Source organism: Mugil cephalus, chromosome 8 (assembly GCF_022458985.1).
Source record: "Mugil cephalus isolate CIBA_MC_2020 chromosome 8, CIBA_Mcephalus_1.1, whole genome shotgun sequence".
Lineage (NCBI taxonomy): Eukaryota > Metazoa > Chordata > Actinopteri > Mugiliformes > Mugilidae > Mugil > Mugil cephalus.
In genome coordinates, this window is record NC_061777.1 from 8,136,022 (window position 1) to 8,161,551 (window position 25,530).

Genomic DNA, 25,530 nt, shown 5'->3' on the forward strand with positions numbered 1-25,530 from the left:
TTCTTTTCAACATCCACTGACGGACGATGACTTCGGTAAACACATGAGTCACCATGGAAACAACAGCTCCGTCCCATCATGTTTTACTGCCCCCAGGAAACAGTGGAGCAGGTGTTTCTGTAGGCCCATTTGCAGCACTTCTTTTTCTTTTTCTAAATGTTACACCTGTGTTGTCAAATTGGTGAGAGTGTTTGCTTAATTTGTTTGTGTTTGTTGTTTCCTCCAAGATCGCGGGAGACATACAAAGAGAATTGTGTTCCCTCTGGGAAAATCAGGGGGGGGAAAAAGAAACAGAAGGCAAATAGCCACTATCAGCCTGATCGACTGGGTCCTGTCATGTGATGCCAACAGGCTGCAGATAACAGATAACAGATACTTCAAATTTCAGGTTGCTAAACCTAAACAGTAATTTTATTTTATTCTATTGTAATTTATATTACAGTATGAATACCTTCCTAATATTGTGTAGGTCTCCCGTGTGCCTTCAAAATAGTTGTGACTCATCAGAGAATGGACATGGACCTTCTGAGGGCGTCCTGTGGTGCCTGGAAACAGGATGGTGTTAGTGGGGGGTCTTCGGGTCCTGTGAGTTGAGGGGAGGGGCCTCTGTGGATCATCCCACACATACTTCATCAGTTTGGGCCCTAGGGAATTCAGAGGCCAGGTCGACACCTGCCAGGCTGCATCCTGCTGGAGATGCCAGCAGGATGCCGGCATCTCCAGTTCCTAATCTGGTCTAGCTGGGTGGTACAAGTAACATCCACATGAATGAACGCCAGGTTCAAAAGCTTCCCAGCAGAACACCTTCTTGTATTGTCACAAGAAGGTGAATGTTGTTCACTTTTTCAGTCAGTCGTTGTGGCTTACACCTCGTTTGTTTCTAATCTTGATGACCTCTCTTTGTGACCTGTTTTGTTGACGTGTAACTCGTTGTCTGGATCTGAATCTGTAGGTTTTCTGAAGCGCACTGTGCGACAACATGCTGCGTATTTTCCGACATGTGCTAATTGTGTATTTTCCCCTCCACGATGGGAACAGTTGTTGCCAAGGTAACAGCTGACGGCTAGCCAAATACACAATAAACAATTACGCGCCTAGCCCGGATCCTAGCTCTTTGCCCCGAAAGAGTCTTTGTTTTCACAGTCGATGTCTAAAGCTCAATTTTGTCCTCCCAGAGACACAAGTGAAATGGACTAAACGACTTCTAAAAGCGATAGTAATCATGATTGCCCGTGCCCCCTTAAAAAATTACGTTTTTATCACAGACTTCACAAAGGAAAGTGCATTTTAATGTCCCCACCTTCAATGGGGAGAGAAGCCTGCCTGCGTTCTGTCTCTCATTTTTCATCCTGCCTCTTGGGTGTTTTCAACAGCCAAATTACAGGCTGAAGAAATTTATCTGGCGTTATAACACAGACGAGATTGGAAAAGGAAAATGCTGAGCGCTGGAACGCCCCCTGAACACATACATATTCATGCCGTGGAAAGCTAGATCCATCATAAACCTGTAAATTAAAGTCTGGTTCTTCTCCGTGTACATCTTTGCATGTTACGCCTCCCCTTGCATCAGAGCTTGAGGGTGCATTCATGTATGTATAAAAAAATGTTTTCATATCATGAGGTTAGTGTTTTATGTGAAGAAGAAGAAGGAGCCTGTGGGTTCGTCAAGTGTCCCGTTAGCGGGACTGCCTCCATTTTTGTCTCCATTTTTTGCCCCGATCCGACCTGGTTTATATTCTTGCTGAGGCCAGGATATAAGGCGCTTAGGGACACTGTGTCTGCGCAAATACACAACACCGTAAACATACATCTCGCTGCTCCCTGCGCTGTGATAAGCTATCTGTCCACCTCTCTGTGCGGCTGGAATCACAGCGCAGCTATGAATATGGAAATGAATCAGCGAGGGGGCAAAGGAGGGACATCTCTCTGGCCTTGTATCTTCTTTCAATAGAAAACGTGCGCGTGTCTGTTTTTTGTGTGAAAGAAAAGCAGGACAGAGAGGCTCAACTCGGTGCTGAGAAATCTCCAAACTGCCCATCAGCATAAATCAATTGCAATTCACTATAGGCCTGATGACCTCAAATGTAACAAGCTGTCACAACAACTGTGTGTGTGTGTGTGTGTGTGTGTGTGGACTGAGCATGACTCGAATACAGTATGTGACATTTGGTGCAGGATGACACATTCAGCAAGTGTGTGCATGTGCATATGTGATATTTGGCAACACATTTTAATTCCTTATAGACTTCCTCGGTGTTTGCTGGCAGCAGGAAACATTATACTGTTTCTGTTTCTGCCACGGCCTACTTCTCGTGTCCCACTGTGATAGGACATAGCCATCAGCTCTCAACGATATAGACAATTTCCTGAAGTTGTGTTGCCATTCAGCGCTATTTCATTGCTTTCGATTGCACTTTGCTTTTCGACACGTATGCTGGAAGAACACCATTCTCATATCTGTAAAATGGCTTTATTGCTAATTCTCCTCCTGGAATCAAGATTTTTTTCTCTTTTTCTTCCCTCTCTTTCATTTCTTTTCCCATGTTGTTATATCGCGTGGAAATGCATGAAATAAACGAACCGGGGAATGACGCCTTGCTTTTTTTTCAACGAGCTTTATTTCCAAACTGGAGGGGGATGATGACAGATGGAGGAGAGAAGACTGCAAAGCTCAGACCAGAAAGTTTGGTCCAAACACAGTTGGGGAACAGACAATACACGGGGGCTTCGGGGAAAAGGAAGGCGATCAGGAGACAGATTACTGCATCTGTCACCTTTAAGCCATATTTCTTACTTTTTAAAATAAACAAAGCAGCAGTCTCACCACAGAAAAACCATGAGTGGTGAGTAGTTTGAGCAGCATTTGCAACAAGTGTTTATTGGAAACAGCCAGGAATCCATGACGTCTGCGGCGATTATTTGTCATAATTGTGTTGCTATAGCTGTATTTGCAGAGAGAAAATAGTCATTTCAAAAATGAGGGCAGGGAACAGTTGTATAATAGCACAGAGCTCTCACTACCAACCATTTGGTTCAATCAGTTATTTAAATATCCCAGCAGCTCTGGGGAAGTTGTCATCCAACTGAAACTGGCTACGGGTGACGTTGGCATTTTCATGTTTGATTTCTTTTCCACTAAAAGTTTGGCACTGACGAGGAGAGATTTTCTCGTTGCTGATAAATTGCACATCCATAAATGTCTTTGTACGTCTGATTGAACATGATTTTACTGTACTCTAACTAAGATGAAGCCATGACGACAGACGCTGCATTGTAGATTCTTCACTATGCACAAAACTCGGAGGCCACGTTCCATCATTTCAACAAAGACACGTCCTCCGAACTTAAATGTTTGACAAGAGTTTGACGACAGGCATCGGTTTTGCTCTCGTTCAAGATTAAAAAAAACAAACAAACAAAACAGAATATCTGTACATTGTTCTAACTCTTTGACCGGTTTCCATTTGCTCGATTTTTCAGAATAAAACTCGACAATAAATAGGTAACGGACAGAAAACACAAAAATAGTTCTGAAATAAATAATACAGTGTTTTCAATCTTTGCCTCTCGTCACACACACCAAATAAAAACCTCATTAAAGCAACACAGAGCCAGGTTTTCACTAAGTCAGGCTGGTGTCCTGTAAGGCTCTTTGGTCCCTTGAGGGTGATCACTAAAAAGCCATGTACTCAATATCATGGGTAAACACAGACTTTCAGTAAGACTTTCTCAGCATAGCGATATACTACTGATCTTTCCACCGGGTGGAACTTTCACGTGACCGACAGCAATGAGATGGCTGCACCAGAGAATATCTGTTCATATCAATATTACAGTTGATCTGTAGTATATAGCAGCCAGACACTTTCTACAGGAAAACATTAAAGTCATACACGCGCACGCACACACACACACACACACACATGCAGGCACGCATGCACACACACACACACACACACACACACACACACACACACACACACACACACACACACACACACAGGTCAGCAGAAGTAGACAATTAGTAAATTGACGCGTTGCTGCTGACAGCCCTTGTCCCATTGAGTCAATAAGCCTGTGTGCTGTTCACAGTTACAGACACATTTTCTTCTTTTTTTTATGTTCTCTTTTTTCTTTTCTTTCTTTTTTCTTTTTAGCTGAAGAAACTGACAGAGCCTCTGTGTCTTGGTGAGAAAAATAAATGTACCATTCATCGTCTCTTTGCCTCTCAGCAACAGACCAAATGTGCCATGTAGAGGCCCACTGCAGCTGATGATGTGCTGCCAGAGGCGCTGGTAAAAAGAGTGACTCAGCCTAACGGTCTTCGGTGTAACCCGCGTAGGCGTAATTAGGGGCAACATCACACATCCATAATTGCATTGTTCATCTGTCCTTTACAATCACCGCGAATGTCTACCTGGTAAATACTGCCGCTCATCAGGAAGCAGGATTTCTGGAAATTAATGTTCACGAGTTAAATAACAAGGATCTCTCTCTTTTTCTTTTTTTTTTTTTTCAGTCTTCATCAAATGTACCTCCCGTTAGATACTACGAATGACCTCCGAAACGAGATTCAAGAGGCTCAAAGTAGTTTTGATTAAATGTCCGAACACTGAGGCAGTTCACTGGAAGAGACGCTCAGTCCGTGAATGTGACAGTCCAGGGTTAAGTGAAAAGCAGGGAACAGCAAGCTAAGAAGATGAGGTGTGACATCTCGAGATTTGGACTTAACAGACAAGTAATGCGTCTATTAAGTCCAAACGCCACCAGTCTTTACATTATTGTGCATTTCAGGAAGGGTGAAAAGCCAGGAGAGTCCCTATAAACAACCTGAGAGTCCATTAGGATGCATGCCAAGCAAAGAGCAAAGGTGTCTGACATGAAGGCTTTCCACACTGAAGTCCACGAGACTGAAAGGGCACTCTTGTTTGTGCTATCACATCTGATATCGTCAGAAATACTTCTCTTGTTGTTGCACTTTTAGATAAAAACCGAGGAACACATGTTTGCCCTGCAGCTGGGCAAATTAAGACTGCAGACGTAAGAAATCACCACTAATCTTGTGTGCTCCTTGTGCTCTTTATTGATAAACAGGAGGCCCTAGGCTCACAGCACTCTAAGGTCACTTTTCCTTCTTAGTCCTGGAGTCCTTAATAATTAGAAAACGTTTTTATATAATATATGAAACAGTTCGCATTTGCACGGGAGAGTCAGTTCTCGCTTCAATTTGATGCAGAGTGTGTACATTTCTTCTGAGATGCTGCATCGCTCTTGTCTCCCGTCATTAGTCATTATTCAATTTGATGCAGGGATAAAACTTTGAGTTCAAAATCTTATCAGCAATACTGAAGCGCTAAGCAGTTTCATGTCCTGTTTTCAGTCCACATCCTGTTAAGATTTAGTTCACAGTCCATGTAGCCTGTTTGCACACTGCGGCTGTAGAAGTGCGTTGCAGTTCTGATACTGATGCTGGAATTTCCTCAGTTCAAAAGATTTTTTTTTTAAACAGCCCTTTGAGTGTTCTGAAAAATTTAAATGATTGTTAGTTGTTGGGTTTTTTGTTTTTTTTTACGCCTCAGAAAACGGCATTGCCGGGGTCCATGTTCTATACAGCGGGTTTCTACGTATGCTAAAAGAAAGTGCCCTTGGTGCTTCTGCACAGAATCTTTTTGAAGGCCTTTCTGAAGTCTTTGTTGAAGATGGTGTATATGACCGGGTTGAGTGAGGAGTTGCAGTAACCAATCCAGAAGAAAAATGTAAAAAGTGGACCCGGGATGGAGCAGGCCTCCGGGCACACTGCCTGCAGAGAGTAGGAGAAGAAGAAGGGGAACCAGCACACCACAAAGACACCGATGACCACTGCCAGGACGAAGGTGAAGCGCTTCTCTCTGTTCACCATGGCTTTACGCCTCGCTGCTCCGGGGTTATTGTCTTTTTTTGACTTCCTCCCTGGCACCAGCCGAGCCCCCTTTGATGTAGCGATCATGTCCCGGTAGCGTTTGACTGAGGCCGGGGAGTGGATCCCCCCTCCAGCAGGTGAACCAGGCATGCTGGCGCTGCCACGACCTCCTCCCTGGCTGTGCTCCATGTCGCTGTCTGTGCTTGAACTGTCACCGTTGTTGTTGTCGGCCTTTTTCCCCGCCTGACGCTTGCCTTTCTTCCCCATCCCCTTCGTCTTGGGGGCTGGCTGAGGCACAGAGGAGGGAGTTGCGACAGGGGACATGGCTGGAGCAGGGGATGGGGGTTGCAGGAGATTATTGGGAGTGGGATTCTGGGAACTTTGGGACTCCGCTGGGGTTGGAGAAGGGGTGATAGCGAGGGTTGGGGGTCTGGCGTTTGAGGTTTTGTTAGATGAAGGGGGTGTGCTTTCTTCATCATCCTTCCCGTTGGCTTGTACATGATGTGGAGGCTGACTTGGTGTTGCACTGACCCCATCCTTCCTGGGCTCTCCTGGTGGGCAGCGTGTTCTCTGCTTGGCTATTTGGTAAATTCTCACGTAGACTAGGATCATGATGAGGCATGGGGCGAAGAAGGAGCCAATGGTAGAGTAAAGGATGTACCAGCGCTCATCATTCAGCTGGCACTGGGGTCCCCTCTCGCTCCCTTCGTCGCCCCCCTCACTTTTGTTCAGTGAGAGCAGAGGAGGGAATGAGATGATGGCAGAGATGAGCCACACTACCACGATGGCCGCTTTGATGCGCCGGGGAGTCCGCTGACGCCCGTAGGTAACCCTGGAGATTGATAAGTAGCGGTCCAATGAGATGGCGCACAGGTGCACGATGGAGGAGGTGCAAAAGAGCACGTCGAGTGCCAGGTAGATCTCGCACCACAGAGACTTGAAGTACCAGTAGCCAAGCAGTTCATTGGCAAGAGAGAAGGGGATGATGAGAGTGGCCACCAAAATGTCCGCAGCAGCCAGTGACACCAGGAACAGATTCTGCGGACCTCGGAGTGACCGGCTAGTCAGGACGGCGATGATGACCATGATGTTCCCCACGATGGTGAAGAGGACCATCAGGGTTATGGCTGTGGCAAATGCCGCCGTGGCTTCAGGGGAGTAAGGGGCGAGCTTCAGGACGCTCTGGTTGCAGGGCACGGAGGCTCCGGGAATGCTCACGCTGCTGTTCCAGCCGCTCAGCTCCATGGAGCAGCCGCTGTCCAGAACCGAGGCCATGCTGGGATAATATTTCCAGGAGTCTTTATGGATACAAAAATAAATAAATAAATAAAATGTAATTTAAAAAAAAAAAAAAAAAAAAGAAAGAGTATATATGTTTGGTCACCCAAGAAAATGAGTGTGTATATTAAAATGTTTTATAATTCTATCGCGAGATTATGATATATTTTCTACATTCAATAAAATAATAAAAAATCATTGTGCTTATATCAAATTTTAATGTTATATTTACCTCAGTTCTTCTAGTTTTGCCTCTGTGTTGTTTCCAGATAATCGCTCCCCTGTATCTTCCACGGCAGGTCTTCCAAGTCCATTTTAAGCACGAAAAAAATGTCCTGGGCTGTGCGTAAAGACGCAGGTCGGCGAGTTATTTTTTTCTGTCTTTTTTTTTTTTTTTTTTTTTAATCAAAAAGCCATGTCATTTTGTAGAATATATTCCCCCTTCAAAACAGAAGAAACATTTGAGGCAATTGCTGCTTCGAGTTACAACGCAGCCCAGAGAACTAAAACTTCTTTAGGTCACGATGATTAATCCTTTTCTCTCGGTGGATTAAAAGCAGTCTTGAAGTCGAATAGAATTCAATTCACCATAACCTATATTGACGTCGTTTACAGCGAAGCGACACTGAATAGTCTATAAGATATCTGAGTAAATATCGTCACTTGTGCAATCTCCGTGCGTCCTGGCTTGGAGACGCGCGCATAACTGAACGCCTCATCTGACTGTCGAACAACGAATGGTTTGGACAGATGAAAGTAATCTAATGAAATATTTACAACGATTTAATAATAAACGACAAAAGTGTTTCAGTGCGTAGAATAGTCTTCGCTGATGCCAGCGTTTCCAGTCAATCGAACAAGAGAGAACACAAAGTTAAACTCGGTCTGTCCAGCCCTGCGCACGAAGCCAGATGTTTTGTCAAAACGCGCTGTCTCCCCAGAAGTGAAATGATTCCCACAGAGCAACTTCAGCCTCTGCGTTTCAGGAGTTGTTCTCTGGTCCTCTTGTCTTTTGGAAGTTCACCCGGATGCCGGGATGATTCAGCCGCTCCGCTGGCGCACATCACAGATTTCCTCGCAGAGGCGCAGAGGCATCTTCACTTGTGAACAGGACCTTACGACGAAATCTAATAAGTGAGGTGCCTCCCATCTCCCTCTTGCGCTTCTTTTAGACCCGATGATGTCACTGTGGAGCTATGGGCGTCATGGGATCCTTGCTTCCTCAGTCCCTATACAGCCACCCCTCCCATTTAATGTATGCTCAGGGGGCTCAGCCAACGCAGTTATATTAGCAGTGGCTCTTTGGGTGGCACTGCTCCGGCCAATTACCTCCGCGGGGCGCACAGAGTCCAGCTGGGAGGGAAGCGCTGATGCAGTCTGCCTTACAGAAAACACGGGTTTCATCTCAGTGATTCAAGTAAAACTACTCCTCATTAGCATTCATTCAATACAATATGCACGATCTCTGTATGTTGCCTGAATCGTTAGCTTTGCCCTTTTCACCCTTCCACATAACTTCAGTCCATGCTTTCGGATGCAATAAACTTTTTCGCCGGAGCAGCTGGAGATCTTGTTATATAGGATACTCAAGGGCAGAGATACTAATAATCTCTTCAGAAGCTTATTTGTTGATGTCAAATAAGTAAAAATGTCAGGGGGTGATGAAAAAAAACAATTGAATGTTTGATGCAAGGGCTGTGTAAATGGTGCAGTTGTGTTGTGAATGTCCTGATCAATACAGATCTCTAGCTTATGATCATAAAGGCAGCCTCAGCCTCAGAGAGAAAGTAGTATATATTCCTAAAAGAAAAGAAAAAAAAGAAAACTCTCGTTATGAAGAATGATCTCCTTCAGCGTCCTACATAATTGATGCATTAAACTGTATGTGGTCTGGATTGGGGAGGCTTATCAAAGGCATTGAATCATATATTTCACGAGGTTACGGATTCTGGAGATTAAAACTTGATTCTGCAAAAGAACTAACAATTACAATACGTCAATGTTGCAGTAAAAATAAATTAGGTCCTATTGAAATCTGAAATCTCCTCATGTTCATCTGCCCCTCCTTGCATAAATGCACCGTGTTACCTTCCACCTCTACTCGTTGTTGCGAGGTGCAGGGCATGGGTACAAAGCACTTATTGTGGATTTTTATGCTCATGCATTTACATCATCACTTGACTGCTTTTTAAATCCCTCCGCATTATGCAGCCTGCAACGCCTCCTCCCCCAAGAAGAACAGACATCCATGGCATCCCTCATAATTTGTTGCCTACCTGAGATCAAGTGCCCGATTGTTCAATTATCGAGTGAAACCTACGTCATGCAGCTTGTTTGACTGAGCCGTGGCGGCAAGAGTTTATCCCGTGTCAGCTAAAAGTAGGTAGGTGGGCTCTGTGGCACAAAACACACATTTAGCAGCCTTGCACACACACAGTCTTATGAATGGTGTGTGGGTAGGAGGTCCTGTTTACTTGTTTTTGTAGTGCGTCCCCCACACACTGGCGCTTTAATGGCAGAAAAACCCAGATAGCCACCCATGGAATTACAATCGGGAGGCCTGCTCTCTGATGGTGTGACCTGCAGCAGCAGCAGCAGCCAATAATGGTTGTACATTTTTCGCTCCACGCTACACATTCTAAATATAAAGGGAAAGAGAATAAAGCTTTTAGCAGGAGAGTGCACTCCAATCAAGTGTCTCTGTTTCAGTGGGTGAACCATGCTCGGGAGCGCGTAGAAAATGCATACTGGGGGGGTGAGGGGTGTGTCGCTGATGCCAAGGTTATGGAGACGGAGCAGCGCACAATGTTCAGTGTATAGCCCCTGAAGTGCTGGTTGTGTAAGAGCATGTGGTATACAAACGTGTACACGCACTCACACATACAGCTCACAAGCCTGGAGGAAATTCTGCAGTCATGGATCATGCACACTGGATCAGCAATTCTCGCTTGATATCCAGACTGGAAAATTGGCACTTGGTCTGGTGAAGGCGCTCAGTCCTTGAAAAATCCTTATGTGCTTTTTGTTTAGTTCAAAGTAGCCACAAAAGAAGTGAAGAGAAAGTGTCCTTAAAGACAAACGTATCCCAAATGAGATCAGCGCTGGTCAGCATAATGCACGGCTCTGGTGGGAGTCTGCGCGCACTGTGGTTCGGGTCCAAATTCCTGATTGATTCTTCCTCTTGTTTTCCGTGAGTGCAGAAGAGTGTACTTTTACAAGGGCCAGTTCGATGTTCAGACCTTGAGGTAGAAGATATTTGGAAAGTGGAGAAAGTTTCGCTGGCGAAAAGGTAAAACTTGGTTCGGGGGTTTCAAGGTTGAGGTAGTTTTTATGGTGCTGTAGGTGCTGGCTGGAGCTTACGCAAGTGAATGTGATGCTGAAGATTGTGTTGCAAGAAAATGATGTTCCCCTCTCAGAGTGAATACATTTACACACCTCTGGAGACAAAATTGTAAAATAGTTCAGTATAAAATGCAATGCTTGGAAAAATATACATTCTGTTCTATAGCCGAATGTTTTTTATCTTGTTGCAGACACCTCCACTCTTCTAACACCAGTGAGCATTCTCTGTAGTGCAAGGTTAACTGCACTGTATTTAAAACCTGCAAACAGTCATGGAGAACATTCCCAAATGGACATACAGTCATTTTCTTGTCAGCATTTGCAATGACAGCTACTGTTGCTTGTGTGTGTGTGTGCGTGTGTAGAAACATGCCAGCGCCAGCGGTACGTGTTATACGACCACATTGTAATTCTTCAGCTAATAATATCCCTCGTGCTGCTCATAGCATCTAATAGTGGTTTTCACCAACTGGGATTCCCCTTTGATTGACAGTGTTGAGCCGAGTAAAGCGAACACTGTGTAGAAGTGTGATCTCTGACATCTCAGCCTGTGCATTCTTTCGTGCATGCATTACAGATGGAAACAAATACGCACACGCACCAGGCCTGACACTACAATGAGTATGAGTAGAAAGAGCCAGGCTGATCGAGAAGTTACTGTAACTGAGTTCAGAAAGATAGATAGATAGATAGATAGATAGATAGATAGATAGATAGATAGATAGATAGATAGATAGATAGATAGATAGATAGATAGCGCTTTATTTATCCCAAGGGAAATTCGGTGAAGGAAGGAAGTGGATCAGACAACCTCCAGTGTAATTATTCATGACCAAACAAAATGACACCAGCAGCGATTTCTATGTGTAAACTCACAACAGAACAGACATAATGCGTGTGTGTGTGTGTGTGAGAGAGAGAGAGATCTTTACTGGAGGCTTTTCTGTGTCGCCTAGATAATACAGAAGATTGCCACAACTCATAAACAGTCTGACAGCGTCATCTGCTGGATGCTTTTGATTCAGCTTCAGTTCTGGAGTTCTGGTCCTTTCACAAATTGTCACTAGAGGGCGCTGTCTCACTACTAACGAATTGGAAGTAGTCTTCTGGCTGGTATTTGCAATGAAGTCACCTGCAGCAGTGACAAAGTGATCTCCGCTCTTTCACTATCTCCTTCCTGTGAGCGTCTCCGGCCCGGAGCTGTCATCTGAGTTTGTCATCTGTAGCCGTGACCCAACCACTGCTTTAATCACTGATTTGTAGTAGTTTTATGCATCAGTGCTCCTGTTTATTTTCACATCAGCCCACTGTATAAACATTAAGCTGTTTGACAATGAATAATCTGAATGCTGACTCTCCATCAATCATCACATACTCACATTTGTGTCATATCTGTCATGTACATGTACATGCATCATATATATATATATATAAACCGGTCAGGCATAACATTATGACCACCTGAAATAAATACTGTGTCCTGTGGTGTCATGGGATGTTATTAATGGGGGTCTTGGGGCATATGGGTTGAGGGGATGGGCCTCTGTAGATTATGCCACTCATACTCATTGTTTGGGATATAGTGAATTTGGAAGCCAGGTCAACACCTTGTGCTGTTTTTTGTGTTTTTGTTTCGTTGTTGTTGTTGTTCCTAAACCATTTGTGTGTGTCTGTGTCAGGCCACATCCTGCTGGAGATGGCTGCTTTTATGGGGTGGGGGCCAGGTACAGTGTCAGTGGTTTTAATGTTGAAGCTGATGTTTTTTTGTTTGTTTTTTTACTGCATGTGGATGCATGGATGAATTTATTTTCTCCTACCTTCCCTTCTCTCCAACCTCCCTCTGTTTTCGGCCTGTCTTCACGGCTGGCCTCAAGCTGGTGGGTCCTCCCATATGAGCTGAAGGTTTTCTTCCTGTTGTAAGTTCTTTCTTGCCACCACCATCGCCTCAGCGCTTGCTCTGGGGGTTTCAGGCTCTGGTTTCTGTAAAAGTGAACACGTTTGGATCATTACTGACTCATACACAAATTTAATTGAAAATTCAAAAACACCCCATTCCAAGTGCTGCTTTGTAATTTCTACTTAAAAGCAAGTTGTTAACAGGAGAAAGTGTTTGAACTACAGGAAAATAACTTGTTTTTTCACTCTGAATGATTGTGAAAGTAGCATTTTACTGTTTAGCTGGTCAGCTAATTATAACTTTTTACGTACGCACGGTTTAAGTCTTTCCATGGGTAGTATAGCCCCAGATGTTCCCTTCTAACATCTGGGGGCTGTATCCACATGATTAATCTGACTGTACAAATTAAAATGCGATTACTTAAAGTAACTGTTAATATGAACTTCTGATTAAGTTTCTGAATGTTTCTGTTATGTTTGCTTTTTTTGGTTAAATATTTCTGAATTTATCGACAGCTTTAAAAATGTTTGATGATCTTTTACTAGTCACTGACTCGCGTGACTCCTTACTCGTCTGGAGTATTGTGTGGGCATCAAAGGAGTGGAGTGGAGTGGTTTAGATCCTACGCTTGATGACATTGTTTCCTCAGCACCTCCCCCTTGTGGAGTCCCCCAGGGCTCTATTATTGGGCCGATCTTATTCCCCCTCCTCTCAGGCCACATTCTCATTCCATTTCATGAAGACGATGCCACAATTTACCAGGTTTGAAAACCTCTGATTTTAAATTAGAGAAACAGATCAATTCGGTGTTTAAGTCCAGTTTTCCCCAGTTGAGGATTTTGTCCAAAGTAAGGCCTTTAATTTCTTTTCGAGGTTTTAAAAGTGTCATGCATGTTTTTTTTATGTCATCTCTTCTTGACTACTGTGGACTACTGGGCCCCTTGACACTAAAATGTGTCATGTGTGACTAAGACAAAGCTTTACATTAGGAAATCACTGATTTAATCATTGACAATAGATAGTATTTTATTGGCTTAACATGTGTTCTCTAAATGTGAAAATCAATCTAGAGACTACAAGGGCCACTTTAATGTAGTGGATTTAAAATCACAATATTCACACAATGATACAGACCAAACTCTGCTTTCTACGCTACAACAAACCTAACAATAGACATAAACAATAGTTTATGTATCTTACATCTACCTTCCTTTTTTTCTCTGGTTATTAATGTAAGTAACGGAAAAACTGTCAGTTAAAGCATTTTAATTTGCAGCCTCAGTTTCCACAACACATTCTTCATGTATCAGAACAAATATCTTTATTTATTTATAGAAAATATTGACCTTAGTATAGACTAGAGAGTATTGTCTTTTTCTTTGTTTTAGTTGAAGTGTACTCTCAGTCTTGATCAAAACCAAAAAACTCCCAGGGGGCAATGGATGCAAATGAGAGGAAGTGGATTGTTTTTGGCTATGGCCAACACATAAGTGTGGGTGGCATAATTAGCATCAGGGGATGAGGTGGTGGTGGCGGCAGCTGGTCTTTTAATGCGCTAGAAGCAGTAACTCTATGTCATCTGATCTCATTAAGTTGACCGCAATTTGTTTACACTGTACATCCTACAAATCACCGAAGATAGATTTAAAAAACTCCAAACTACAGATGTCTTGGGATGTGTCAGCAACCGTTTGCTATGACCTAATATTGATATTAGCAGGATGAAACTTGTACTTTGGCAAATAAGAAAAACAAAATTCTATGTAAGCTCAGCCTTTTTAATTTCTTTTTAATCCAGTCATCAGATCAGAATGCCATGAAGGCTAATCAATCAGTGATGTGGATTTTACAAACATCCCGATGACAAAAACTTCCTGTCGATTGCACATTTTACCATTTTCCATGTTCTTGAGTAAGCGGATGTGAAGTTTATGTCCGTGGATGTAGAGGTTAAACAGACTTCAGACTCTGAAACCCACTCACTTCAGGATAATACTCTAAACCACTCAGCAATGCACCATTTTAATACCTTCTGAATTTAGGAAGAGTGAACCAAGTGCAGTAAGGTCAGTGTTTTAAATAATAAGTTTGAAGTGAAATCATTACAGCACACTCGGGACTTCATTTTCCGGCATGATTTAAATTATTTCCTGCCTGATAAGTGTGTATCTTTAGGTAATTACACAACAAACACAAACAATGTGCTCTTGAGTATGTTTTTTTTTTATTTCAGTGGAAAAAAACAGTAGGAAAAAGCCAAAACCTGAAGGTATAAAGTGCAGTAACAGACATTAACACTGTCATAACAAATGTTTAAATAATAAATAAGAAAAAAATAAAAAAAATTCTCAGGGTACAGGCTGATAGACACCAACAGTGGTTAGTGCATTTTTTATAAATTAGCTAAAACATGAGAATCATCCATTATTGCTCCAAGTAGTCAACACAGTGTTGTCTAATAAAAACGTCAGTGATTGTTCCTGTGAGGGAATGACTTTCGTATGAAAGTGGGGCAGCCCTTACGAATCATCAGGCACATAAGTCAAACCCAATGACACATACATAAACACGCACACACACCTAACCACACAAACAGGCACAACTCTCCTCAAGTGTAAAACGTTAGGGAAATTACCTCATAGCTGCTCCAACTGGCTCAGAGTCGCAGTTGATCTGAAAGTGGTTATTACAGTGGTTTTTATCAAGCCAACTGCTTTTTCGTGTTGTCAGGAAGCCATTTGTCAGTTTCTGTTGAAAGTAGGACTCTAGCCATGTGACACCAGCAACACATGTAGCTTTTTTCTTTCATCGTACAAAGTTTGGAAGGGGGACGTAAGATACACTTATGATCATTTGAGTCCTGATAGTGCTCCAGCACAACGGCAGTGACAGTGCGGGAGTGACAGCTGTGTAAAAGTCCTTCCTGCATTCAGGTTTTTTCATCCCTGACAGAGAACGTCAGTCTCAAACTGCAGCAGTTGTCCCATAAAGGCCAGATTGGGGGAGATGACGTGCCGCCGCTGCTTCACAAAGTCGAAGGCCTCTTCTAGCCGGACGCGTTGAGTGTGCATGAGGTAGGCCAGGCAGATGGTGGCGGAGCGGGAGATACCTGCCTGACAATGCACCAGCACCCGACCACCACTCTGCTTCACCGAGTCTGTAGGAGGGACCGGAAAAAAAGAGGAAGAGCGATTAGCTTTTTCTTGAAAATGTTCGGCTGAAGCAGTCCCTAATCGAAACTATAGATCTTATAAATCCAGCTCTCTACAAAGAAAAGCACCAAAACAAGAAAAAGAAAAAAACGAGATGTTGAGCAATGTGCGGCATGATCCAGTTGTTTTGTAACCAGATGATGAAACAGTTGTTCCATAAATCTGAGCTACACAGTGGATTACAGTGCATAAGCTCCTGAGAAATGTTTTGGCTGTTTCACGTTTTAAGAGCAAGGAGAGACGACAGACACAGGCTAAGTTCTGTGTGTTAACTGTGTCGTCTGACTTTTGGACTGTGAGCACATAATGACTGAACTTTCATTTTTACGGAGACACGGTACACAGAGTGGAGAGACTCACCAATGAAGGCAATGGCTGTAGAAAAGCAGGCTTTGATGTCCGCGGCCAGAGTGTCCTCCACTGTGAGCCGCAGGTACTGAAAGTCACCCTCGTAGAAGTTGGGACAGGTGGAGGACACGTTGAGCACGGCTGTGATGCCCGCTGCCTTCAGAGTCTCCCTGCGGGACGAGTGGAGGGCACTGCCCAAAAACAGGAAGGGCAGGAGCTCCACTGGACCATCCTAGAATTTACAATCGAGAATAATCATTAGTATGTTTATAATTTACTAGCTTTATGTCACCAAGAGAGATTTTGGATGAAGTGATTGATTGTAAATTAAGTCTTATAAATCTATTGTGTGAAATATCACAGTTTGGGGATAAATAAATTATCCATATATCTATAAAGGAGAATCTGATCTTACCTGATCATAGGCTGGCGTCCTGCGGCCTGTCACAACAGGCTCTGGTTCCACAGTAGAGAGGAGATTGCTGGCAGAATTATAACAAAGCTCTGGATAGGCCTCTGAAAATCCCTCAAATCCACCTAAATGGAGGTCAAACAGTTTAGATAAACTGCAAGCTTTCACCATGGAAGTGTGAAAGCATAACAAACATGAAGAGGACTCTATACAGTTCTAAAATAACAACTTCAACGGCTCGTTTACGCTTTTGGTTTCATTATAGCGAATTTTACACTTAAAAACTATATTGCTGTAGCCAGTAGCTACATAAATAGTTAACATGACAGTATCACATTTAAAGTTTCAAACAGTAACAGCTCTTAACAGTAGCCTGACGAGTACATACTAGAGTAGAATCGTAGTATCTATTTTCTTTACCTTGCAGGAAGCAGATCTGCGTCTGAACTTCGTTTTGCAGGGCGGTGAGCAGCATTTGAGCCACGCTCTCCGACTTCAGGTCGGCCACGGAGCGGCTGCGCTCGTCCACCACCACCAGCGGGGAGAACTCCCCGCACCGAAGCCGGCCCAGGAGCGCCTTGTCCGGGATGAGCCACTCCAGAGCCACCACTGAACTCTTGGATCTACGACGCAGCATTGAGTTCCAGTTCACGTTTCGCGACTCGCAGATGTGCGCGAAGGAAAAGTCGAGAAAGGGTCTGCAGTCCAGCACCACACACCCGGCAGATGTGTACTGATCCCGGGGTGTCCTGAGTATGTGAACCAACTCGTTGGCAGTTATTTCCAGCGGCTCACAGCTTGAAGTCATGGCTGAAAAGTGATTAACTAAAAGTGTAAAAAAAATAATAAATTTAAAAAACAAAACTAAAAAAAAAAATATGATGCGGTATTTTAAAATGGAAATTGTCGATAAAGTATTTTGGAAATTGCTTTATAATCTTGTGTAAATATCTAGAGAAAAATATTTAACCTCTCCGTCCAGCTGGTTAAATCGGTTTTAGATTCAAACTTCCACTTGTTCATTGATAACAGATGCGTAAGGGGAGGGGTCCGCGCGGGCCCTCCTTGTTTTCCACAGAAAGAACAACGTCAGAGGCGGAACAACCATATATGGACTGCCCGGGACTCCTCATATGGACATTTACTACGTCAAGCCTGATTTTCCTACCAACGTGGTCTTTCGGGGTTATCCCGTGTTATTGTGTTGGATGACGTTACGCTGCAAGTTAAATCCCAGGCCTGGCTTCATGAGGAAACGCTGCAGGCTCACTTTGTTATTCGTGTTAATAAACGAGTGCTGTGCTGGTTTCTTGTTCCATGCAGAGCGTTACACGTTCCTCTAGTGCTCTCGCTTTGTTTTCACATTGAAGAAGCAAAATGTTGCGATGTTAAAATGCCAGAGCAGATTTTGTTCCTAAATTTAACGCATCTGTAGCTTCTTTTTTTTTTTTTATCTGTGATATTACAGAAGCTAAAAGTCTGCCACTGTGCAAACGATTGCTCCTTTTTTTTCTGCTCAGTTTCTCAAGAGCCACTCCTGTGCAGGTTATGAATCACAGTTTGCACAAGTTTCATTTCACACGGAGATGAAAATTAAGCTACTGAAATTATCCAACAATTGTAAATAAATAAATTACATTTTAGCACGGTTTACTTTTAGCCTGCACTCGAAGATAAGTCTGGTATTATGCTCTTTTGTTATTTCTTATTTGTTATTGTTTATATTGTTATTGTTATAAAAAAAAAATTGTTACTTTGCAATCAGTTAAAAACAGTTAAAAACAAGTCAAACGCTTGAGTTTTTTAAGAGGTTATTTTACTTAAACCGCATTTGTGCCACCTGGGATTTTGTGTTCATGCATGATTTACTCAAAATGAACCTAGCGTAAGAAGATGCATTGGCAATCTGATGGTTAATTTTAATAAGGTAATTATTTATTTATTTTGGTTGATGTGATTTATTTTATTTGTGCTCCTCTGAAGTGTTCAGTGACATCAACATTTATTGCTAAAGTTTAGTTTAGTTTAGTTTCTGAGCAACAACGGACTTCACAGCAGAGAGAAGGCTTCAACTACAGTATATGTTAGGGTGGTGAGTTTATTATTACTTAAGTTTTTTTTTTTTATTGAAATCTGGATATCAAAATATGTAATATCAGTCTTACAGGACCATTTGAGCCAATTAATAGCACCATGCTTAACAAGAAAAGTAAAAATAAATAAATAAAATAGACGTTTGTTTTTAAGATGACGTGGTAGGATGATAATAATGAAAAACTAAAGGTCATTGTCACTATTGAATTCAGTTGTTTCGTCACAGTTCATGCTAATTAAACTAAAGATCACATAACACAAAGTATCTTGTAAGGTAATAATGGATGGGAAATGTTTGCTCTTCATTCAGCCTAGATGCCATTTTGGTTCTTACTTGGTAACTTTAAAACGCCTGAAAACCCTTATTTCTTGGCTTCTTATCTTTCTCTTCAGCTGCTGTTTCACAGTTACAACTATTTACTTTTTGTTTGTCATTATCTCCATTGCGTGAGTATCTCAGTGGGGACAAGGTCATGTTACTTCTAGGGATCAGCACTTGAGTCAAAGTCTGATGACGAGTTTTAATCAGTGAATCCTTTTTTTTTTTTTTTTAAACATGAGCTAATCATGTTTCTTAAAGAAGTGACATAAAACAATATTACTCAAACGGTTTTCAGCTTCTTTCAGTTCTATATGAGAGATATTTAGGTCAGATGTCTTTCCACCCCTGGATGCTCACGAGTGTGAAACTGTTTTTAATGTCTTGCGTGGGATAGCTTGTATCATAAAATCTGACGTCTTCACTTCCTCACAGCCCACATTGAAATCAGCCTTCCCACAAGTGTCTCCCACTCAAACCCCAGGCTTCACTTTCTTCATGTTCCCGCTTCCCTTTGTCCCCTCCATCCCTCCCTCAGTAGTACTCCTACTTTGTCATTCCCGCCGTCTGCTGAGGCTGCAATTTCAGTCCACAGCCGCACACACACACACACACACACACACTTTGCGACACAGTTCATCACAACTGTCAGTGGAGCCGCTGAGCATGCACTTAAAGTAGCCCCAACCTGCACTTTTGGTCTGAACACACACACATACAGTATAATCCCACAATGTAGCGCTGAGGTCTGTGGAGTTGGAAGATTGTGACGTCTTTGTATGAGGGTGTCTCAAAGAATGTCTTTTTTTTTTTTAAACATTCGCCCCCGTCTAGGCAAGCCAGACAGGAAACAGCACCACACATACATCCTGTCACCATCCATGCAGACCTCCGCCTCCACACATTCGCACCCCCACAAGCATATCATTACAAACGTTGCTACACGGGTCATGGCACACAACTCAAACTAAGTTGGTATGATTCAAAACGTTTATCAGAAATTACCCAAAAACGCCTGGGGCGATGAGTTCTGATTTCACAGGTGACTTCCAAGGCACGGTGATTCATGCAGCGGCAATCACTTACTTTCATTTTTCATTTTCTCCCCTATGTAGGCAAATCACAACATAATATAGACTGACTGACTGTTGTTGGCCATAATGGTTTGTTTTTTTTTTTTTTTGACAGGAAACCTGACATCAGAGGATGTGCTAAGAGTGCACGCACCATGAGACGAAAAAGGTAACAACAAGCAGACACAGGATTTATGAGCTGATGACGAGGAGGTAGTGGAGGAGATCATGACAGAGGCTGCTCTGATCCGAAGAGGTGAATATTTATGAATCAGAGGCAGCCGGTGTCATCATAACACACTGAAAGAAACATCCGTCTGGTTTCAAGACTTAACCTTAATAGGACGGATGGAAACATCAGAGGTCCCCTCCCCCTCCCCCCCGCATCTCCACAAGGGGGATTATTCAGGATTAATTGGACGGCAGGGGCTGTTAATCTCTGAAAAACACAGTAATCCTCGAGATTTTCCTCATCCCCCGATTCCTCTGCTAAATGCCCACGTGACGATGGCATCGCTTCATTCAGGGGGAAACGTGCCCCTGCTGGGGCCAGATCATTGATGTGTGTTATAGAGATCTCTGGGATTTCAGGGGAGTTTTTAGGGTGTGTATGTGTTTAACTGGGAGTGTACGTTCTGGTTTTACTACACCACAAACTCTCCGTTTTGTGAGTGATCGTTGAGATTTGTTTCACGGTCAGTGTTAAATAACAACAGCAGCGAGGGCTTATTCTCACTTGTATTTTCTTTACATGACTTGGCACTTTTTCATGGGAAATTTATTTGACCGCAGAGCAAATGTACAACCAGAAGCGAGAAAAAGCTTCCAGTCAATAAAGCGCGTGTTGACTGTATACAGTAGATTCCTCACACTATGTTTTCTGAGACTATTTCCTCCTCCCTCATTCTCAACTCCTTTGCTGCTCTCCGCTGATTCATCATCATTCTATAAGAAAATACACAAAAAAAAAATCTAACTTTTGAGGCAACAGCAGGATTTTAACATTTGTTGTTGCCCATTCTTGCCATTTAGGCGTGTTTGAGTTGAGGGTAACACCTCTTACACCTCTTATGTCTTACGCTTTAGTACCTGACATCACTTCCTGGAAAGTGATGGTATTAAACAAACTAAATGGAAATGTAGAAAACGCTGAAGACAAAAAACATTTGTCTCTCTGCCTCTCTCTCTCTATCTCTCTATATACATAAAATAGGTACACTGGCCAAAACAAACAACTTCTGATATAAAAGTCCTGCTCTAAGTCCTCTTTAAACAACATCAAGAAGGTGGTAATTCAGCTATTGTCTTTGTTATTTAACCTAGTCCTCTGACTAAAATGGGGTTGTCAATAATAGAAACACGATACAGCACCATACAATAATACTACTAACCACTGCTTCCAAAATAAAAGCACAGTTGTGTATCAACTTCTCTCTTAGTTAATACCATAACCTTTAGGAAACTTAGATTAAGTGAGGGGCTGTTATATTGTAACGCACTAGTGTACCTAATGAACTGACAAGTGAGTGTATGTCTGCGTACTGTAGTTTCGTGTTGTATATTGTATATCTAAACCATAATGGATCATTATCTTCAGACTACAAGATAACGCAGTCAGTTTTCTCTGTCTTGCATCATTTAGTCTGTCATGCTCTCTGACTACTTAGTGTCACCTCTTCCACCTCCAACCTAACCGCCAACCTCCACCCACTTGCTGTCGCTCACCCCAGGACAACTGTGAGGCCTACGCCTGCTGTCAGACTCAGAGCGGTAACTACGGCGATGACTGGCACCAACAGGTCCTCTGAAGGTTGAAAAGGTGAGTAGTTGTCTCCACCAGGCGGGGGGGGCAGAGTGACGAAGGATCGGTGCGTTTGGAGAGGCAGAGGGGCGACTGTGAAGAAGGGGGAGAATATAGCAGAGTAAAAAGAACACGTGGAGGCAGAGTTTCCGATTTTTTGAAGATTTCTTAATTTAGCATGCTGAAATCGTCAAAAAACTGATTTAGGATTGTCTTCTATTTACAGTATAACAATCAATGTCTTATAGCTGTACAGACAGAAACAGTCATATGGATCTTAAGGTGTTGGATTTTATTCTAGTTGTTGGGAGTATAACAAAATATGGATTGAAGTGCGCTCTAACTGAGATTTTTATTTACTGACGACATGTCTGAATGCGGGACTCTACCGGTGAGCAGGAAAGCCACTCGATAGAAGACGGTTCCGTTTTGGTCTTGCAGAGAGCAGCGATACGTTCCTTGTTCGCTGACGCGCAGCTGATTCAAGACCACAGATGAGTCACCTGTCACGACCAGGGCCTTGAAGTCGCTTTCATCCAGCTATATATAAAAATTGGGAAGTGATAGTTAGTGGGAGTGAAGGCTGCCAGGCAATAGAGACACATATTTATGGTGATACTTTAAAGCTAAATACGAGGCGAAAGTTAAAGAACGGGAAGTGGGAACCATGCAATCAAGTTATAAAATGATCTGTTTCTACTGAAGAAGCTTCGATGGGCTGTGTTGCTGTTTAATAGGCTTCTGTTTTTGTTGTCAACAGACCTTCTCAGTTCCTGGTGTTCCTGGGGCCCAAGAGTAGTGATACTCTGGTGTCCCCAACAGAAGGCGTTGCCATGGAAGAAAACAGTTTAACACCACCTGGCCTCCCTCCTCAGCCTGCAGTGGATGCTCTGGAGAAAGGGTGAAATGAGGCAGAATGAGATATCCTCAGTTTGTTTGCATCAGGATTACTTGAATAATCTTTTTCATTAGCCCTGCACATGGTCAGGCGGCAGCAGTGGCTCGCTTGAGAACACATTTACACACTCGTGACAGTATGTATCTTCCGAGAACGGTGCACTGCCACACACTCCTCCTCGTCCAGTCACCAACAACATGCACACACGCACACACAAATAGATAAAACTATACCACCACAATCCTGCTGGCCAGTCGGAGAGGGACAGATGTATATCTTGTAACGGCAAGAGAAGCAGTCCATTACTCTTCTGTTTAGAAGCCCTGAAAACCACACACACATGCTCAGACATGTGCCCTGTAAACATGCAGAACATGCAGTACTTAATACACACCATGCGTGTGCAAAGACTTAAAGCTGTTTACATGGGAGGGTCAGACAGATGAAACTTACCACATTTGTTGGGGCACAATTCTGAGGGAGAGACAGATAAATAAAATGAAATGCATCCAAAGACAGCAATGACTTAAAGTGTTATTCATACCACTTACCATCACGGATGAAGGCATCCAGGTGTTTCTCTAAGATCTTCCGGCCTTTTTCCATGATCTGAATGGCTTCAAATGTTCCAGATCCTGAAAAGAAAGCAGTGGTGGTACAAGAGAACAGCCATGTTTTACTACAGTCTTTCCAGCACCTCAGTTTACAACAACTGTTTTATGGCATGAATAGCAACGTTTTGATTTTTTTTTTTGCCTCTCACCGCTGTGCTGCGTTTTCAAGAAGTGATCAAATTCACTCTGGTACTCTGTTTTGGCTCTGTACAGAGTGGTGGGATCTGGGAATCAGACAGTATTAAAATATTTAAGAGTTTAGGGATCCCAATTGTATTTCTATCCAAAGCAATAATTAAAAAATGTCTCACCAATGACCCCCTTTCTTTCCCGGCTGGTATCTCTATAGGTCACATAGGCATGGTCACATATCTTTTTCCTTTCTATCTGTTTGTCAACTGTGGGAGCAGACAAGATGAAGTCCTCGTGCAGCAGCCTGATGCTACGGTCACACTGCAGGCAGGCCTGGGACGCAGGGACACAGCAGAACAGGGACACCAGCATCAACAGCATCTCCCCTCAGTCCCTTTGGCTCCTGTGGTTTTTTCATTTAGCGCAGGCTCTAAAACAGCCACATATTATCGTTACTAGACACACAGCTAGAGTCGTCACCGCTTCTACAGCTGCTCTCACAGGAACTAGTGCTTTCACAGTTACTACTGCTTTTTAGACATTTGCTATTAGACCATTATTCTTGCGTCCACCGGCCTGGTCGTGGTTATTTCATTTAACACATACACCGATCGACCACAACATTAAAATCACTGGCAAAAGACGGAAATAACACTGACCATCCTGTGACAATACAATGGCACAAGATGAAACTGACATTTGCGTGGATAAGACTGAGATATGCACCTGAGTGGACTCTACTTTCTGAGGAAGCTCAGGTCTTTCAATGTGTACAGAGATTTACTAGAGTCTTTCTAACAGCCTGTTGTTGCGAGTGCCCTGTACTTTGCTGTGGTTTGCTGGGGGAGTAGTACCAGCAAAAAAAGACATCAGTAGTGTCAACAAATTGATCTGAAAGGCCGGACATGTGATCGGTATGGAGTTGGAGACGTTGGTCTCACTGAGGGGCAGGAGGACACTGGACAAAGTGCTCTCCATTATGGACAGTCCATCCCATCTGATTCAGCTCCGATCCCATGGTGAACACTACAGAATTTCTTTTATACCTTACTCACAATATCCACAATTTTTAATTTTTAAATTTATAATCAATCTAACACTAAAACAAGACAGCGGCAAAGCACGTATAGATTTATAAGAGTCCAAATGACATCTTTAGATGGACTGGTTAACAGTAAAGAAACCAAAACATGCCCATTTTAAAATCACATTAGACACAGAAGCTCCTCGTCACTGACAATCTGTCAGTTAACTTAAACTAAACAGGAATAACTCAACTATCGTGACATATCATAAAGATAAATGGTAAATAATGAATCCGTATACAGTACCTTTCTGATTTCACCTCTTGCTAATGCTACAGGTGCTAGTAGTAGTATAACAGCTCACCTTTTTGTAACAACTAAGCCGCTGTAACCAGGCAGTTTCTCTTGTGGATATTTAAAGTTTGTCTGAGTCCAAGTCTAAGTCGATTCAACTATTAACTAAGTCAGTAATTGCTAATAATATTGGTGATGTTGATAGAAAGTAACGACGAGTCCTGTTCTTAGCTTGTTGCTGTCACCTAGTGGTGGAAAAGGAGGTCACACTCACTCCATGATTATCATTGCTCCGTATAATCTCACAAAAAATTACAGGTAGACTTTTTTTTTATCATGAACTTAAAAAACGTCGTGTTTGTGAGCGAAAAGAGAAAATATTACTTTGTTACTGAAGCCGAGTTCGAGGTATAGTTTCACCACTTCGTCAAGCTCCTTTTTTTCTTCGACTATTTCTCGAAGTGCATGATGAAAAAATAATGTAGCCTACCGCCTCTCATATTTTTTCTCATTAATACTCTTCGTACACACCTGTAGTTTTAATCATGTGCCAGATGCTGTTTCCACTCAGTAGGCCCCGACAAGCCCCCTTCTGCATCCAGTCTATTGCAAAGCACCTCAAGGTCAAAAAACAAAGCTGCTGTCTGAAGTAACGTTAAAGGGTTTGTGTCAAAAATGTGCAGCAAAATCATCCAAATTCACCGTATTTATAAATTAGTGACATCGAAAGACGTTTTGGACGTTGTGGGTCTTTTGAATCGTTTCCATGTACGAGACAAAAAAATCCAAATACCGTTAATGGCAGTTAATATCAGTTTATCAATGTTGTGCCGAGTACTGTGCGTTTAACACGTTTCTGCGCAAATAAATAAATAACAAAATTCAAATATAA

At 42.7% G+C, this 25,530-nt stretch overlaps 4 protein-coding genes across 4 annotated transcripts in view; all 4 read right to left on the bottom strand.

The window, feature by feature from the left end:
• gpat2 (glycerol-3-phosphate acyltransferase 2, mitochondrial) overlaps positions 1–12,400 on the bottom strand; it is a 139,637-nt gene extending 127,237 nt beyond the window's left edge. Inside the window, exon 1 of the mRNA XM_047591535.1 lies at positions 12,337–12,400. The gene's annotated coding sequence lies outside the window, so the exon portion shown is untranslated. The remainder of the gene's footprint in view (positions 1–12,336) is intronic.
• Positions 2,707–8,528, bottom strand: adra2b (adrenoceptor alpha 2B). The gene is made up of 2 exons (XM_047591536.1): positions 7,410–8,528; positions 2,707–7,197 (listed from the first exon to the last, which is right to left on the bottom strand). The coding sequence occupies exon 2, from the start codon at positions 7,172–7,174 to the stop codon at positions 5,630–5,632; it is 1,545 nt and encodes a 514-aa protein (XP_047447492.1). The 5' UTR covers positions 7,175–7,197; positions 7,410–8,528; the 3' UTR covers positions 2,707–5,629.
• Positions 12,401–14,621: 2,221 nt separating the features above from the next.
• dusp2 (dual specificity phosphatase 2) lies at positions 14,622–17,928 on the bottom strand. Its single transcript, XM_047591538.1, has 4 exons — positions 16,809–17,928; positions 16,392–16,513; positions 15,989–16,208; positions 14,622–15,573 (listed from the first exon to the last, which is right to left on the bottom strand). Exons 1-4 carry the CDS (start codon positions 17,194–17,196, stop codon positions 15,356–15,358), a joined length of 948 nt encoding a protein of 315 aa, XP_047447494.1. The 5' UTR covers positions 17,197–17,928; the 3' UTR covers positions 14,622–15,355.
• A 2,707-nt stretch (positions 17,929–20,635) lies between these two features.
• Positions 20,636–25,379, bottom strand: LOC125011976 (izumo sperm-egg fusion protein 1). Its single transcript, XM_047591537.1, has 10 exons — positions 25,170–25,379; positions 23,499–23,749; positions 23,337–23,411; positions 23,125–23,208; positions 23,027–23,047; positions 22,807–22,896; positions 22,438–22,565; positions 22,065–22,215; positions 21,600–21,768; positions 20,636–20,819 (listed from the first exon to the last, which is right to left on the bottom strand). Exons 2-10 carry the CDS (start codon positions 23,698–23,700, stop codon positions 20,741–20,743), a joined length of 999 nt encoding a protein of 332 aa, XP_047447493.1. The 5' UTR covers positions 23,701–23,749; positions 25,170–25,379; the 3' UTR covers positions 20,636–20,740.
• Between the last annotated feature and the right edge of the window lie 151 nt (positions 25,380–25,530).

What these genes read in the sequence shown, in the direction of transcription:
- adra2b (XM_047591536.1), bottom strand. Translation starts at nt 7,174, where the DNA reads ATGGCCTCGGTTCTGGACAGCGGCTGCTCCATGGAGCTGAGCGGCTGG.
- dusp2 (XM_047591538.1), bottom strand. Translation starts at nt 17,196, where the DNA reads ATGACTTCAAGCTGTGAGCCGCTGGAAATAACTGCCAACGAGTTGGTT. An exon ending in GCAGATCTGCTTCCTGCAAG is followed by an intron (nt 16,514 to 16,808) that starts GTAAAGAAAATA and finishes ACCTCCATTTAG; the next exon opens with GTGGATTTGAGGGATTTTCA. An exon ending in TACAGCCATTGCCTTCATTG is followed by an intron (nt 15,574 to 15,988) that starts GTGAGTCTCTCC and finishes TCCCTCCTACAG; the next exon opens with ACTCGGTGAAGCAGAGTGGT.
- LOC125011976 (XM_047591537.1), bottom strand. Translation starts at nt 23,700, where the DNA reads ATGCTGTTGATGCTGGTGTCCCTGTTCTGCTGTGTCCCTGCGTCCCAG. An exon ending in CTTGAAAACGCAGCACAGCG is followed by an intron (nt 23,209 to 23,336) that starts GTGAGAGGCAAA and finishes CTTTCTTTTCAG; the next exon opens with GATCTGGAACATTTGAAGCC. An exon ending in TGGCCAGCAGGATTGTGGTG is followed by an intron (nt 22,566 to 22,806) that starts GTATAGTTTTAT and finishes CCCTTTCTCCAG; the next exon opens with AGCATCCACTGCAGGCTGAG.